Raw genomic sequence first — 17,033 nt, 5'->3', positions numbered from 1 at the left:
TAGACTGTGAGGTGACAGAGAGCCAGTCAGTGTACCCGGCAGGTACTTCACTTACACTGTTCCTAGGTAAGGTGCAGACCCACCCCACGCCCGCCCACAACCAGGAAGATGCACACAGACCACCATTTGCACCCCTCCTCCGTCCAGAGTGCCCCCCTCTCTCTCCCCCATTTCCCATCTCCAATTGCCCAGTGACTTGCGTCGGTAGCTGCTTAGTTTTGTCGAGCTCCCTTGTCCGTCCATGTTCGTACCCTTACGCATGTGCAACCTTGTTCGGCCTTCCTTGGGTTGCTGCCTTCCTTCCACTTTCCTGCGGTACCGAAGAAAGCGTCCTGCGGTACTGCACCTGCGGCCTCTATGCACCTGCACCTCCAAAGCTCGAGCACCTTGGGAACCTAAAACATCCCGTCCTTTATAACGAACCCGGCTGCCCTGACCCGTTTCCTTCCTTGACCACCATATTTTCTCGAGACACGGAACCACGCTTCTCTCGAGTCTGGCAGTCCATCCCGCTAGGTACCGTGCAGTCCCCCTCTTGCTGCTGCACAATCTTCTTCCCGTGGCCGCGCCCGTATCCCGCAATTACTCCGCGCTTTGCTAACCCGGCGTGTAACGTAGCCGTGGCCTGCGATAACTTTCTTCTGCCGCTCTCGCCCCCCCACCTCCGCTCCGCGACGAGAACCCACGATCGAGCTTCGCAAAGAACCCCCGAAACCATGAACTACGACCAGCAACATCCCGCCTCTGGTGGCTACCACCATCAGCAGCATATGCCCCCGAACCCCTATGCTCAACAACAGCTCCCGCCTCCTCACCAGCAACATCACCCACAGCACCCCCAGCAGCATCCGCATCATGCCCATCCCTCGAGTCAGATCCCACAGCTTCCTCCCATGTCTTTCCCGCCTCCTGCGCCAGTACCATCTAATATGCCTCCCAACGGTGTCCCTCCTCAACACCCTCCCGCCGTCTCTTCTGGCCCCGCCACCTCGACTTCCGCGGGCCAGGGCCAGCCCCCCTCTTTCTCCAGGACAGACGACCTGGGCAGGCAATACGAGTTCGTCAAGCGTCCGAGCAAACCTCTCGAGATCATCAGCTTACAAAGTCCAGGCTTGTGGTTGTCCAACAACCCCAGAGAGCGCGCATGTGCGGATTCGGTGACAAGGTAAGCACGCCCCCTGTTAAATACTTGCCATCGTCGACACTCGTGCTGATGCTTCGTCTCGACAGGACCGCCGCCCCATTACCCCTCCGCCGTGTATCAGAGTAAAGGTCTTCAACCCCGAAACCGGTCGCGAGTTCAGTGTAAAGTTAGTTGGCCCCGCGTCTTCCAAGTTGGACATTGCGCTGACAGCCTGATAGCGAGGTCGAGCATGGGCATTTCATCATCAATGTCGACCTGTGGGACGAGAAGGCACAGCACGAGGTGAACCTCGTCAGGCACTCGAGCACAACGGCCTCCATTTCTACCACAACCCCGACTCCCTTCCACACGCTGAGGCAAGACCCCCCGGGCATGCCTCCGTACGCGGACCTGATACCCGGTTACGCGGCCGGTCCTGCGTATGGCCAGCAGCAGCAGCCCCCGCCGATTCCAGGGTATCAAGGGTACCAGCGTAGGTCTCTCGCGGCCCGCTGCATCAGTTCACGTGCTGACACGGGAAACAGCTCCTCCGACTGCATACACATCTACCAACGCCTCGTTTGCGCCCCCCACTCAATATTTCCCGAACCATGCCGCCAGCACCGTACCATCGCAGGCTGACTTGACGTACGGACACCGCCAGTCCATGTCGATGGCGACAAATCAGCCCCAGGGCATGTTCACCAGAAATCTTATCGGCAGCCTGGCGTCTAGCGCATTCCGCCTCAGCGACACGGAGGATAATGTCGGTATCTGGTTTGTCATGCAGGATCTGAGTGTCAGGACTGAGGGTCTTTTCCGGTAAGTACGCTCGCGGAAAGTCTCCTGCACTCCGCTAACCCGTCGAAGCTTGAGGTTCTCGTTTGTGAGTGTGGCGAAGCGCGCCGGACAGCCCTCCGCAGCTGGCTCTTTGGTCAACATGGGCAAGAGCAATGTCCTCGCTCAATGCTGGAGCGACGTGTTCCAGGTCTACTCTGCCAAGAAGTTCCCCGGAGTGTGCGAGAGCACCCCCCTGAGCAAGTGTTTTGCTCATCAAGGCATCAAGATTCCCATCAGGAAGGATGGTCCTTCGGACGGCAAGAAGAACAACGAAGAGGACGAGGAGTTTTAAAAAGGGTATTCTCCGTCGCATCACCCAGGCCATCCTTCCACGCGATGTGGGAGTCGCCCGCGCGATGAAGTAATGTTGCGTTGAATGGGCACGAAGCGCAGCTCTAGTAACGAGGCACGCCCGGGGAAAACGAGGCTACCAATATGTGGGCATCTGCATGATCTAAAGTGCCCGAGTATTCTGATTAGCACTCTGCCCATTCAGGAATTTAGTATAAAAATCCCTATTCATGTAGAGCGCTTTTCTTTTGAACCTCTGAGCCATTGCTGCTTCGTTGCGAGGTTCTTTGATTCAATGCCTTGACAACTAAATGAACTGATATGCATGGCTGCGGCTTAATTTTTCGCCCTCCTGTCACGCTTCTCGTCTGGGGACGGCTCTGTCTGCCGTAAGTTCTTAGTCTTATCTACAGCACTTCTTGCCCCGATCATTATGTGCTCTCGTTGACGACCTGGGGACAAGGCTTTGCTGCTTCCATTCCGGCCTACACACACTTCAGCTTCAGGCCAACGAAAGGGACAGGGAGAGTGACTTTTGCCTTCGGACCTGGGCCCGGAGTGCCCCCTCCCCCTCACTCGGCCGGGAGAGCAATCCCCACTCGGGTGCATACACGACGACGGCGCGGGCGGCCAAGCAGCAGCAGCAGCAGCCCTTCCCTTGCGAACAAGTAGCCCGAAAGTACTTCTGTGAAGGAAGACTTCCCTTACCTTAGTTCCCGTTGGGCGTGTGGAGAAGTTCAGCCCCCAAATGTGCCGAGGGGGTCTAGGTAGGTAAGTGATCTCTGCCTGCGCCGCAACAGCTGTCACGCACTTTTCCCGAACAAGGAGTTGCGTCTGCTTCTTTTCGCGGCGCTGGAACCCCAAAGTTTGGTGATCCTTCTTCACCGCCCTTGCGCGCGCGCGCGCGTTCCAGAGCGCAGCGGTGAGGGAGACAAGATTAGATGAACCAGAGCCAGAGGGGGGTTCCGTTGGGCCCTACCTTCAACGGGCGCCTTGCATGTGAATACGGACCATGTAGCATCCGGAATTGCCGAGTGAACGGTGATGGACGCACAAACGAATGGGTTGTCTCGACGAGATATCTCTAGTTTCGGCGGTTGTTGTCCAGTCGCCAATCTCGGGTGGGTTGAGTGTGTTCCGCAGCTATGGCACCGGAGTCTACCCTCCTGCGCCCTCGTCCGCCCCGTCCCGGAACCGCAAGCATGGCGTTGGTAAAGCCATTGCCGCGCGGGAAGCCGCAGCGGTGCAGATTATCCCCGCCGGATGGATCATGGGATGCTGTCGTTGGCGAGGCTGAGTAGCATCACCCCGAAATAACCGGAAGCATTCAAAAACACGCGAGAGACGGCAAGGTCTAATTCCGACACATCCATTGGATATTGAAAAACTACAAAAATGATGCCTGCAGTCCCTACTGCATGGCTCCAACGCCGACACGCCCAACCCGGGCTCAACCAACAACGCTCAACGCTCCCAAAGTTTTCATTGCTGATCCTTTCTTCTTCGTGAGAAGCCGCCAGTGACGTACATCAGCTGACATGGTCGCATTCCATCCGTCAAGACCTCATTATGTCGCCTTTATCAAACGCCATCTCGTTTCCATCTCGAGCAACAAAAGGGAAGAAGGGAGAGAAAAAAAAAAAAGCGGGAAAAAAAGAGCTGATAAACTGTACATGTTGGGGGCTTCCCCCTCCCCTGACCTTTATAGGATCATCCCATACCTCTTGCCCTGAATCATTCGTCGACCAGAGATCTCTCTTCTTTTTTTTCATCATGTAATACATGCCGCGGGAGACGAAATTGTCTCCCGGCTCATCTTGAGCGCGCAAGCAACCATCAGCGCGCATGTGCCCGACTGCACGCAGACCTTGGCCTGCCTATGGGTAAAGGAAAAAAAGGACTTTTGAAAACGCCGGCTGTGCGTATGCAAAGGGCTCTAGGAATCGGCCAGTTTCGCAAAGTGCTTGGACCAAATCCAACCAACTTGGTCATCAGGATCGTCTTGGTTCTTGGCAAGCCACAGCTCACCCTTTTCGGCAATGACATCAAAGATCTGTGTGAATCACTGTTAGCCATCTGTGGATCTCAAGACAAAGACGGGGCCAACTACTTACCTCGCCAGCTTGGTACGTGAGATAGGGGTACCCAGCCTCATGCTTTGTGGTTTCAATGTTGAACTCGAACAATGACGCTGCTAGCCAGAGCACATTATAGCCGTTGCCTGCTGGCGCCCGCTCTCGGGACGATGCTCTGGACGATCTCTGGCTCTCCTCGGTGCCGTCTGGCATGGGGAGTGCTGAGTGGAATAGGCCAGAGAACCGGCGCGACTCGCCACCTGCGTGCTGGGGGGTCTGATGAGCGGGATTCGAGTCTCTCCTCGTGTGCACTGTAGATTCAGAGCTCTGTCGGGGAAGGCCATTGGACTCGAAACTCTTGCCTGTTCCAGGCCGAGTCAACGAAGGAGGGATATTAGGGCGAGGCACCGGAGACTGGTCGCCTGTGACCGGAGATGGTGCCACCGACGGTCGGTGGCCATTGGCACCTGTGTAGTAGTCTCGGTAGTAGAACTGGTGCGGGCTGAGCGGGGTGGTTGATGGCGACAGGGTGAACTGCCCGCTGTGGCGCTTTGCAAAGTCCGGGGTGGGCAGCATCGGGGCATGGTCGCCGTTCACTGACAGGCCTCTGGGCCGGGGGGAGAGCTCGGCGGGCCGTGGTCGGAGCTTCGACGTGGCGGTGACGTCGTCGGTGCTCGCCGTGGTCGACTGTGACGTTCTGCCCTTGTATGCCGGGTTGAGGATGCCAATGTTAGTGAACATTTCCTGGGCGTACTTGTAGTCGCGCTGGAACTGCGCAACAATGTCTGCAACTTCGGGCGGCGGGCCCGTCTCTCCGGTGACCTTCTTGACCTTCTCCACCCAGATCGAGTACCAGTTGGCTTGAATGTTGACAAAGTTGCCCAGACAAATGTTGCCAATCTTCTCGGTCAAGGCCGACAGCTGTGGCAGCTCCTTCTTCAAGGTCTCGTTCAGGGCGTCATACTGCTCCACCAGCTCCTTAAGCCGAGCGTCGACCGTCTTGCCGCCCTTCTTGAGCTGCTCGGACCGCTCGAAATCGAGGCGGCGCTTCGAGCGCTTCTTCATCGCGAGGGATGGGTTGCCGTATGCTTTGATGACATGCTCGAATGGCTCGATAACATGCTTTCTCACTTGTTGAAGCTGGCCGACTGTTAGATGGGGGGGATGAGCAATGTCTCGAATGTTGTACTCACATGTTCTTCAAGGGCAACCTTTTCAATATCCCTCATGGACACGTTAAACTGGACCCATTTGCTTTCCAGCTCCGGGTAGCTTCCAGGCTGGAGTCGCATGACGAGTTCCATGGACGACAGATATTGCAAAAACTCGTGGACGTAGGCGCTGACTTGTCGGGTGTAGAACTCCACATCTCTGAGCACAACCTGCAGTCGGAGGTAGTCGTCTCCAAACTTCTCGTGAAGCTTTGCGTACACGGCATCCTCGGGTATCCTGGAGCTGGCAGCTTGCAGCTTGTCCACCCTCTTGCCAAAAGCTCGAGCAAAGCCGGCCTTGACATCAGACTCCTTCCTCTTGCGGCCGACGATTTGTCCCACAAGCTCAAAGTTCTTCTTGGTCTTGTTGATCTCAATGATGGCCAGTTCCAACACTTCCTTTGCCGAGATGAGCTCCGCTCGGTCAGGGTGGTCCTGAGGAGTGTGTGCCAGGAGCGTCATGATCAGGGTCGGGTATTTCGTGATACGCTGCATGGGCTTGATGAGGAGAGAGTCCAGATCCCAAGCTGCCGTGAGGTCCTTAGCCACTTCGTTGCACTCGTTCAGCCAGACCTTGACCGTCGGATCTTGCTGGATCTGGATCAACCGCTTTGCGGCGTGGTCGCTGTTCCTCAGGAACCCTTCATGTGCCACCCTCATGTCCTCAATGTGCTTCTTGAAGACGGGACCGATCGCCGTGGCTCTGTCCCTGTCGTCGCTAAGTTCAGGAGCAGCGGAACCGTTGGACGACGCTCCCTCAACAACAGCAGCCGCATCCTCTCTCGGCAGCGGCGACCGACGCGCATGAGGAACATACACTGACACCACAGCCTCCTTAAGCTGGGTCAGAAAGTTTGTGTGGAAGCTGATGATTTCGTCAGTGTTGCGGAAGATGAGCTTGATCGTCTTGTCGTCGAGTCTCGGGCAGGCCTCTGCCGTGCCCTTGTAGATCTCCTCCACGATGTTCATGTCCCTTACAAAGACCGCCTCCGTGTCGATGAGCTCCTTAATGACGTTTCGCCGCTGCACAAGCCGGTGTCTTTCCTTTCCAGTGGGGCCGTCCTTCAGTGGCGTCGATGTCGGCTCTATCGGCGTTTGACCGCCAAGAGATTGGTCTCTGGTCTCGATGGACATGTGGTCGATGGAATGCGGCGTGGAAACGGGCCGTGATCCCTCCTCACTTTGACGACGAGAGCCGACCAGGGTGCTGCTGGGAAGAGTGTCGGCGTAGAAACTGCTGACTGCCGTGCGCCGCGCATCGTATCCGGCCTTGGACGCGGGCACTGGCGGCGGCTCATGCTCGGGGCGCGGTACAGACTTGCGTTCTTTGCGTTCCTTTGGAGGCCAGGGGTAACTGGCGTCGGGATACGGGACAGAGAATCCTTCCCCGGTGTCCAGCTCGGGCAGTTGATGGATTGTGGCTCGTCCCACCGGCTGAGCCTCTCCAGATTCCGCCGCAGGTTGCGCTTCCGCTTCCGCTTGCGTGGTCGCGGGCTCCAAGGGCTGAGCGTTGGCGAATTCCGCGGTTGGGATATCGGGGCTGTAGTGCTGGCTTTGACGAGCGGACGAGTCTCTGCTAGAGGCATACAGCGAGTCAGTAGCGTACGGCGGCTTGGGCATGGGCAGCACGTCGTTGAAAGCCGAGATCCGGTGGTGCGGCGGGTCGTTGCTATCGACAGAGAAGTCGGTCCACGCGGATTGCTGGCTGACTCTATTCGCAGACGGGTGTATCGATGGGACCATCAAGCTGTGAGACGTGTCGGGCGTTTGCTGGCTCTCGAGGCTCGTCTTGTGGAGGTCCTCTTGCGCGTCTGAAGACTCACACGTCGATGCCCGCTGGGACGAATCGTTATCCTTGTGGTGGTCGTGGTAAAAGTCCTCTGGCCTCTCAAGCGTATCGCTGGATGCCTCAGCAAGCTCCCTCTCGGCCTGGTCTGGAAAGTAGGACACATCGCAGACGGACTCGTCCATGTCGTCGACCTGGCTGCCGCTGTCAACGTCGTCGTAGGACTCCATTCTTGGGAACGGGACAGTCTCTTGGCGCGGAGAGTCATACTCGGATTCCCGGCGCAGGATCTTGACCGTCGTCTCGTAGGGAGGGCTCGAGAAGGGCACCGGCTGATAGTCTTCGGAGATGGGGCGGGAGTTGGTGAACGCGCCGGGGATAGAGGGGTCATCGAACTCGCTCCTCGTGGGAGTCGGCTCAGGCGACGGCTGCGGCGACGTCTGGTCCAGCGAGATTTTGATCGAGACCTTGTCATCGGCTGCTGGCTCGTCCTCGAACGGGTAGTGATATTCGGCCCTCTCCGGCGTTGGCGCACGGCGTACTTCCTCAATATGCGCCTGCTCGTGGTTGCCATCAGCTTGAGCAATCGTCAGGCCGAGACCAGTTGGTGCAGGTGTCTCCAACTGGATAGGCGGAAGAGTCTGGGGCTCAATGTCAAATTCCGTCGTCTCCGTAGCCGCCGAGACTGCCGACTGCGGCACGTCGTCCACGGGAGGGCTCAGGGCAGGGAAGCTGCCCGGGATGCCCAGTGTGGGGGAGTCGATGGCCAGCGATGGAGGAGCCGCGATGGAAACGACGGGTGGCACTGCTGTCGAGATTGTTAGCGACTGGGGTGGCTGCTCAGACGGCGTAGGCTGGGCCGGCGGTTCCGAATCGTCGACAGCTTCCTCGGGAGCCACAGCGGGCTGAGTCTCGGGTGCTTCTGCTGGTGCGTCCTCGGGCGGGTCGGGTATCTTCTCGGTCGCATTCGCGTCATCCAGCTGTGGCAATTCTTGGCCAATCGTGGGCACTGGGGGTATTTCGTCCTTCTCCTTGGCGGCTGCTGCTTCTTGCTCCTTCTTTCGCTTCGCAGCTTGTTTCGCATCCCGAGCCTGGCTATCGCGAATAGACTTAGTATATGCGAGTCGGATATGCTCCCGGCGCTGCTCGAAATCGATGGGCCCGACGGATATCCTCCGCCGCCGGGACGTTGACTCCTCCGCCTTTGACGACTGCCTAGGCGCATTCTTGTGCGGGGATTTGGCCCTCTCGACGGCCTTCAGACGCGAGCTCGCGGTCGTGGCCGTCGATACCGACTGCCGGGGGCGGGAACTGCGCAGAGGAGGGGATAGTTTGGGCGGCGGCGCTGCCACAAACGCTGTGAGACGCGTGTTGTTATTCGGGGTTATGAGACCTCTGGGGGCGGGCTTGCGTCCACCAGGCGTTGATTGCGTCGGTGTCTTTGCCCGGGTCGTTGGTGTCTTGGCACGGTTGACGGGCGCCGTCGTCCGCGGTGTCTTGCTTGATGACGGAGGAGGGCGCTTGAACGTGGACGGGGAGTTGGCCCTGGAGCTTTCTCTCGTGGAAGGCGCGCTTGCCGAATCGCTCGGCGTGCTCAGCTTTCGAACCGAGACAGGGAGGCGCGACGACGGTGACGCAGCCCTCTCGGGATGCACGCCTTCTGGCGTCGGACGCGACGGCAGCGCCTTTCGCACCATTGGTGATCCGGTTTTTGACGCAGCAACGTCACTGTGCGCCCGAACATGGCTCCTCGTGTTATGGGCGGAGCGTCCTGTCGCGCCGTTTGGTTGTGTGGCCGCGGAGCGGTACCAGTCAGTAGGGGACGCCGGCTCGAGGTCGGGATCTGATTTTGTGCGTTGGTGTAGCCGAGCGACGTGGATGCTGGACTCTGAAGTTCTACGCGGGCGCGCACCGGAGCCTTCGATGCCGAATCCTGCAGTTGGAGTGTCGCGCTGGTCAGGGAGAATCTCGCCAAACAACAGGCCTGGCGCTCGTGGGGAGGAAGGGGGCGACAGAGTCGGCGACTTGTGCTGGAGGTTCGTCATGGATTTCGATGCGTTGGGGGTGCCGGTGGCCGACGGCGGGTTTCGCGGTTTGGCAATACGGCTGGCAAAGGATTGGGAGTTGTTTGACAGCTGGTCCTCGGCGACGAATTTTGTCCTCTGTGTACCCCGGGCGGCGGTGCCTCGACTGGAGTCTGTCGTCAGCTCGCGGTTCGTCGAAGTCCTCAAGGTGGAGTATGATGTTGACCCATTCCCACCGGGCGTCGACTTGTCACTCGTCGCAGTCGCAGATCTACTGGGCCGTAACGGGACACCTCGAACAGGAATCCGGGGACCGGCGGACGACGACGACGATGAAGGCTGCTGGTCGAATCTCTTTGTCAGGTCCTTGACGCTAGGTTTCCGGTTCGTGTTCGACCTCGGGGCACCGACGGGGGGTTCGATTGGGGCAGAGGCAGATCGCTGGGAGGGACGCAGTGCAGCTCGGGCTGCAGGCGCAGGCGGGTTCTTGGGGTTAGTGCCATTGCCGTTTGACCGCACGGACGGGTTATCGCGGGCTCGGGAGACTGAGGTCGCCATGTAGCCGTTGTCTGATGAAAGGGTTCGTTGATGATGATTTGACGACGGTCCGCCTCGATAGCTTCGGTAGAAATCATCCGGGTTTACGAGGCCGTGAGCATGTCCATCCGCAGCGAAGGCCTCAGCCGTGTCCGCGGCAGAGGCATCCAATGTCTGATGGGGATGGAAACCGTTCGCTACAGGGCTCGTAGGGAGGTAGTGGTGATGACGGGTATCTGAAGAATGTTCGGACGGGTGGCGGTAAGGGTCGTAGTCGTCGGCGTCGTGGTCGAGATCGGGCTCGTGGTACTCGTAACTCGTCTCGAAGTTTGGTTGTCGATGAAGTTGGTGATGAGCGTAGTGGGTAGTTTGTTGCTGTCGGTGCTGCTGTTGCAGGACGGCGGCCAGGCGGTCCTCCTCTTCTGGACTGCCAGCTTCCATTGTGGCCTGAACATCCGTCAGGCGTGTTGGGTGGACTGGCTCGTCAGGATTCCCATAGACCCATGCAGGCTGTGTGGGATGTTTGGGTTGGGAAGCATTGATGTGTTGGCCTGCAAGCTGAGTGGGCAGCGACAGTTTGGAGAGGCGACGGGCTGTCCCTGGTTGGCGAGCGTTGGCAGTGTCCGGGGCCTATCGACAGCAAATCTTAATGCATGGATGGGTGGCCACCGCAGGAGTACCCGTGGTGCGACTTCTGCTCTGTGGGGGTTATTATGGAGATTTGGATTTTTTTTTGTCTTTTTGGCAAGAGTCGAGACGAGATTCGGAAGGCTTGCGAAAAGTAAGTTTGTGACCTCTGTCTCTTCTTTTTTTTCGGGGTCTTTCCAGTTGGTTGTTGTGATCGAATCGGACGCAGCGAGATGGGATGGCAAGAGGTGAGATTTGGTGGTGTTGAAGGTGAAGGTAGGGAGAGACAGGCGCAGGCGCACACGCGCACGCACTACTCTTTCACGGGTAGAGAGCCACTCACTCAAACACACAAAGGCGAGAGAGCGAAGCGGGAAGGATAGACGGAGGTGTAAAAGTGAGGAGACAGATTGGGGGGGAAGGACGGCGGGAGGCGTATGCTGCTTTAGCGGGTGTAGGCGTAGCGATTATGGAAGGGTGAGATGGGGAGGAGGCGGCCAGCCCTTACGCAGTAGACTACTGGAGTTTGGGGGGGAAAAGCAGGCGCAATCCAATGTGTGCAGGAGTGGGCAGGAGGAGGAGAATTAATTTTTGGCGCAGCGCCTTCCTCGTCTTGAACTGGATCGAGGTGAATTGGCGTAGCTGCCTACTTGCCGCACCTGCTTCGTGTCCAGTCCTGCTTGCCGTGTTCAAAAAGCAAGCGGCCTACGGATTGATTGACAAGAGGAAGGAGGGTGCTTTCGACGAGAAAGAACGAGGTAGCCCGAGTGGCTAGATAGGTACCTCAGGTACTTTACCTTGGGGTGAGAACTACCCCAGCAAGTCACCTTACTTGAGGGAAGGAAGGAGGTACCTACGCAGCAGCTAAGGAAGTCGCGGTGGATAGGTTCACAGGTGAAGAGGAGCCTTGAATGGCGAGCTGAGACGGGAAGTGGGACTTTGCAAGAAAAGGTGAAGGCTCTGGAAGCTGTCCAATCGGTCTAGATGGGGTCAGTTCGGTCTGGGTTGGCAGCCAGGACCGCAGGAGTCAAGCAGGATTGGACGTCGTGTGCAAGGTACGGAGCACAAATTGGTTAGGCTCCTTGGCAGGCGCAGCCAGGGGAGAGGGAGGGACGAGTGGGAAGGGGGAGGGGGGCTACGCTACGGGGAGGGGAATGACGGCAGGTGCAGGTGCTAGAGACAGTACGGCAGGCACGTCCGGAGACTCGGGAAAGAGGGAGCGAAAGCCGGACGACACACCGGTCCTGGGGCTCCATGGATTCAACTGGACCTGGAACCGAAGCAGCAGGCATGACTCCATCCCGCCTGCTTTTCCCCGGGCGGAAAATAATTTCTGTCTCTAAAACTGCCCAGCGACGAGGACAAAAAGAAAAAAAAAGTCCGAATGAATGAAATTGACTTTGCCAACGGCCGACCTTTGCCATGCGTGCTAGGTGATGGAAACGGCCTCCCCCGTCCGGACCTGGACAAACAAAGAACTCGACGACAACGTGGATCGCTCACCTTACCCAAGCAATCACCCTTTCCCATTGCTTCCATCTGCTGGAACCGACGGATCCAACTGGGCCCTGCCGTCGACTCCGATCCATCCTACGGGCTGGAGAAACCAAGCCTCAATTTGCAGTTGCGATGCCATTCCTTGCTTGGCCTCTCCACCGGATTGTTTGGACCTTGGAAAACATGCCCGGGATATGGTTGCGAATACAGCCCCAGAGAAACAAACAGCCAGCTCCACCACCACCGCCGCCAGGCCAGTGCTTTGTTTGCAGGCATCTCGGCCGTTGTGTGTGTTGTTGTCGCAATCATTTTTTTTTTTCGGCCGGTTTGTATTCGTTCTTCCATGAAGAAAAATTCCTGTGGACCAAGGTGATCAGAAACTTTTGTTTCTTTTGTTTTTCTTCTCAGACAGAGATCCGATGTTGGTCCCTTGGCCCTCGCTTCGTCCCGTCTCAAAAGGTCTCGTGAGCGAGCAGACACGCCCGAATGCAAGACATGAGATATTAGAGGGACTGGAGTGCATTAAGTTCCCCGTGCCTAAGCCTCCCTACCCGCAAAGTCAAAACGGCACTCTCTGCTGGACTGGCATTTAAGACTCGAGTATATAATATAGCGTTTTAGAGACCTCTCACTCTGCTCTATCTATATATGTAGTGCTTTTCTATATAGGGTGTGATCTTCTCCCCAGTACTAGCACGCAGCACCTCTAGTACGAGGCAAAAGTAACTTTAACAGTAACCTATATCCCTTATACAATTTCAGAATTATAACAGAAGTACCCTTTTTACTACTAAGTCAGCATTTTAACTAAATCTAGCATAAGATATACTCACTACCTTTAAAGCTAAGGTCCTCTAAGTAGGGCTATTATTACTATATCTTACTAGATTGCTACTTACTATAATTTTTTACCTATATTATAGCCTACTATATATACTAAAAAACTACTAAGTTATACCTTCTTATAATAACTTTAAGTATTTCTATTAGTAATTAGTAAGCTAATAAAGGCTTAAAGATTAGGGATAGTATTATTATTACTATACCTATTATTAATAAGAGTTCTAACTTTAATAATAAAGAAGTTAAGGAGATTAAGCTACCTTTAGTTAAACTACTAAATCTATAATTAAGGAAGTAAAAGGGAATATCCCCTATAAATAATAATAACTCTCTACCTATAGCTAAGTCTAAAAAAGCAAAGAAGTTAAGAAGTATAAGTATATAGATTTATTAGTTACCTTATTAAATATTAGTATTTATATAGGAACTTCTATATACTTATTAGGATAAAAAGCTAAATATTAATAAGCTGTAAGTATTAAAGCTAGTATAAGTAGAGATTATAAAGAGCCTTAATAATATAAAGATCTTTAATTACACTATAATACTAGATTATATATATAATAAGTTCTATACTAAAAAGAAGAGGTTCTCTCTATAGGCATAAATAGCACTAAAGTTAGGTAATACTTTTAATATAATAACTAGTATAGTATACTATAATAATAATAAAAAGAAGGCCTTTTTAGCTAATAACCTTAAGTTATTATAGATATAGACTATAGGGTTAAGTTAGCTTCAGCCCTACTTAGAGATATAGAATAGAGACTTAAGAACTAGTAAGAGTATATATACTGCAGATAATCTTATATAAGTAAGAGACTTTAATATAGAGGATAATATTAATAAGAGTAATAAGAGTAATAAGAGTAATAATAAAGAGGAAGTTAATAACTTTACTAATAAGGAGGATAATATTATTAATAGTATACCTAGCTTACTTATATTTTTAACTTTATAGAGTAACTACCTTATATTAAGTATACTTTTTTATACACCCTTACTTTAACGTTTAATATTATAAATATTACTATACTTATTTAATATATTAAGACTATAAAAATATAGTAAGATAATTATAAACACTAAGAGCTAAGTTTATATAGGCTAAAATATTTAACTTATAAGGGAGAGAAGGTAGATAAAGTTAGAGGAGATAGTAGAAAGTAAACTAGTAATTAATATAGCTCTTATTAACTTTAAGGTAAATTTTTAAAGTAAGTTAATAGTAGTATAGTATATAGTAGTTATAAAAGAGCTATTATTAAAGCCTTAAAACTTTATTATATTGTTAATAGTTTTCTAGAATAAAATAGAAGGTAATAATAAGCTTAAAAGATTATATATTAATTAGATACTAGAGAAGTAGAAAGAGGTGTGTTTTTTAATATAATTTTTATATATATACTATATAGTGTTAGTATTAAAAAAAAGAGTGTTTTTACTATATACTTTAATATTAACCTATTTCTATTAAAGTTAATATTAACTTACTGCTTTGCTTACTACCTCTTTTTTTACTATAGCTACTTTAACTATATCTCTACTGCTATAAACTTATAAATCTTTACTATTAACTTACTTATATAGTAATTATCTACTTATTAATATAGTGCGTTAATATTAATATTATCTTAACCTTCTCTTTCTATTAGTTTTATCTTTATTAGAGGGTAGATTATTAGAAAGTTATAGAGTACTATTACTATATATATTATAGTAGTCTATTATTTTAAGCTATATTTTAGTACTAAACTTTAAATAATATAGAACTTCTTCTTAAGATAACTAAAAGCTTACTCTATAATTACTTAAAGCTAGTTATACTTAAGATTATATAGCTCTTAGGTAGTAACTAGTAGTAAATTTATATCTTTTTAATCTTATAGATAGTAATAAGTTTTATAGTATAGAATATTAAGGTTATTCCTACCTCTAAAGCTAACGTTAGTAAGGAAATATCTACCCTCTAGTACTATAAACCTTTAGTTATATATAAATATTACTAGCTTTAAGTTATAGATTAACCCCTCTATACTAGTAAATATATATAAAAAGCTATTATTAAACCTCACTATTATGAAGATATTCTAGCTTATAAAGCCCTTCTAATAATACTAAGTTTTCTACTTTTTTTCTAATATAAAAGTATAGATTAAAGTGCTATTAATAGCGCTAATGTAGCCTAAAAAAGCCTCTTACTTAGGGTCCTCTTTAATCTCTAATAAGATCTCTCTTTCTACTATAGGTTAAATATACGCCTTATATAGTTTAATGTAAGTAGTAAGTAAGAAGTTAATATGTTATGATATTACACTTTAGCTAACTTTAAATATATAAGTAGTAATATACTGAGAGTAGCCTTAGCCTAAGATATATAGGAATATTAATAGTTTTTACTCTATAGTTATATATTAAAAATCTTATAAATTAGTATACTTACTCAGCTATTAAATAAGTATATTAAACTGCTACTTACTTATATAGAATATCTTAAAGAAGTAGTAAGGTAACCTTATTAGTAATCCTCTTATATACTTATATACCCCTATAAGGCTACCCTCATTAATAGTTCTTTAATAATTATTAATTAATAACTGCTCTTATTAAGTTAAAATAATATAGACACTCTAAATCGCTATATCTATAGCCTTATCTATAGCTTTATTATTATTAAAAAGTATAATAGAGGTGTTAATTCTGCTATTAGAGGGGTCTAACTACCTTTAGCTATGCTATATACTAAAGTCTAGCCTATAGAGAAGGTTAAAAAGCACCCTCTCTATAGGCTAGGCTTTTTATATAGTAGAAGGGCTTCAAATAGCAGAAAACTTAAGTGCTATATACTAGAGAAGGGGGTATATAGTTATTTTTTATATAACTCTACTATTAAGGCGTTATACTAGGGTCCCCTTACTACTAGTAATAAATCAGTGCCTAGAAAGGTTAAGCGCATAAAAACGAGGTTTTTCCAGGCTTCTGTTACGTTAGAGAATGACCCCGTACTAGAGGTGCCTCGTACTAGAGCCCAGTACTGGGGAGAAGATCACACCTGAGGTAAGCTTGGAGTGCCAAGGAGGCACGGCCACCAGACGTCACATCCAATCGGCCAAACCTTTGGGCGCCCACCGATGGGAGCAAAGAACGATGGGGGGCCCGAGTGTGCAGCCGTCGGATTGGTCATTGGGGGCTGCGGTCGCTGCGAACGCACCTCCAAAATGACGGCAACATGTCACCCATTCCAAGAGGGGAGGATCCATGCCAAATGCCTCCATCTCCGCCAGCACCGCACCGCACCGACCCATGAGACAGCGGCAAGGTAACGTGCCTTGCGTCGCTCCGAGGCGAAATAGATTGAACGGGTCGAGCCCTCACGTCAGTCTCCAGCGAGGCACATACCAGGGAAATCACATCACGACGGCCTGCGTGTGCAAATATCACGGCAGCGTCGCACCCAGCAGGTTCCGGGTTGAAACATCCGAGAGTTACTTGCCCTCCAACGTCCCAACTATTTTCTAGGTTCGTGTGCGAAGCTCCGCTACCCGTTGCTTTTGCGGCGTTGCTTCGTCTCATTCGCCCGTCCACTATCGTCAATCACTCGATATCCAACCTCTGGTGGACAATCTGCCACATCGGCCTCTCAAATCATTTCAATAGCCTCGGTGCCGTAGAAGCCATGGTCGCGATAGAGGGCGACTGCTGCTGATTGCAGGTGCAGACATTCATGGCCGCAGGAACAAGCCCGGCTCGTGCCATGGGAGACGCGGCGAAAGACCATTTACGAACAGGGAAGTTCCCCAACTGCAACTCGTCAGGCGTCTGTGCCTATCTTAAGACCTGCAATATGATGCGAGGCAAATCAACGGATATGTGGTAGCACTGTACCGGCCGCAGCTCCCCCGCCTCTACCAGCTCACGTCAGTAGAGTAACGACCGAGGACTCGACATTCCTTGCGTTAGTCAGGGCCGGTGGGCTTGGCGCGCGGGCTGTATCTGAGCGGCAGCGGCAGTGCAGCCATCATCGTCGGTTCGTCGTGAGGTTGTTCACGAGCTTTTCAGCCTCTTAACCTCCACCTTGGCGACGTTAACATCCATCAAATCATCTCGCATGTGGATTTGACGCGCGAGCTGCACGCCTTTAGATCATGTCAGCAGCCAGGGGCTTGATTGACGGGCCTG

At 51.5% G+C, this 17,033-nt stretch overlaps 2 protein-coding genes across 2 annotated transcripts; one reads left to right on the top strand and one right to left on the bottom strand.

Annotated features, from left to right (window-relative positions):
• Positions 1–716: 716 nt before the first annotated feature.
• VELB (Velvet complex subunit B) lies at positions 717–2,255 on the top strand (the record flags this gene model as incomplete). The annotated part of the gene is made up of 6 exons (XM_036632945.1): positions 717–1,057; positions 1,111–1,165; positions 1,231–1,310; positions 1,363–1,616; positions 1,669–1,945; positions 1,994–2,255. The coding sequence occupies 6 exons, from the start codon at positions 717–719 to the stop codon at positions 2,253–2,255; spliced, it is 1,269 nt and encodes a 422-aa protein (XP_036502165.1).
• A 1,935-nt stretch (positions 2,256–4,190) lies between these two features.
• Positions 4,191–10,328, bottom strand: Dnmbp (Dynamin-binding protein; the record flags this gene model as incomplete). The annotated part of the gene is made up of 3 exons (XM_036632944.1): positions 4,191–4,307; positions 4,369–5,469; positions 5,523–10,328. The coding sequence occupies 3 exons, from the start codon at positions 10,326–10,328 to the stop codon at positions 4,191–4,193; spliced, it is 6,024 nt and encodes a 2,007-aa protein (XP_036502168.1).
• Between the last annotated feature and the right edge of the window lie 6,705 nt (positions 10,329–17,033).

Source organism: Colletotrichum siamense (genome assembly GCF_013390195.1).
Source record: "Colletotrichum siamense strain Cg363 chromosome Unknown KSG_Cg363_contig01, whole genome shotgun sequence".
NCBI classification, from domain to species: Eukaryota; Fungi; Ascomycota; class Sordariomycetes; order Glomerellales; family Glomerellaceae; genus Colletotrichum; species Colletotrichum siamense.
Note: the sequence above shows the minus strand (reverse complement) of the source record. Positions and strands in the feature narration are given on the sequence as shown.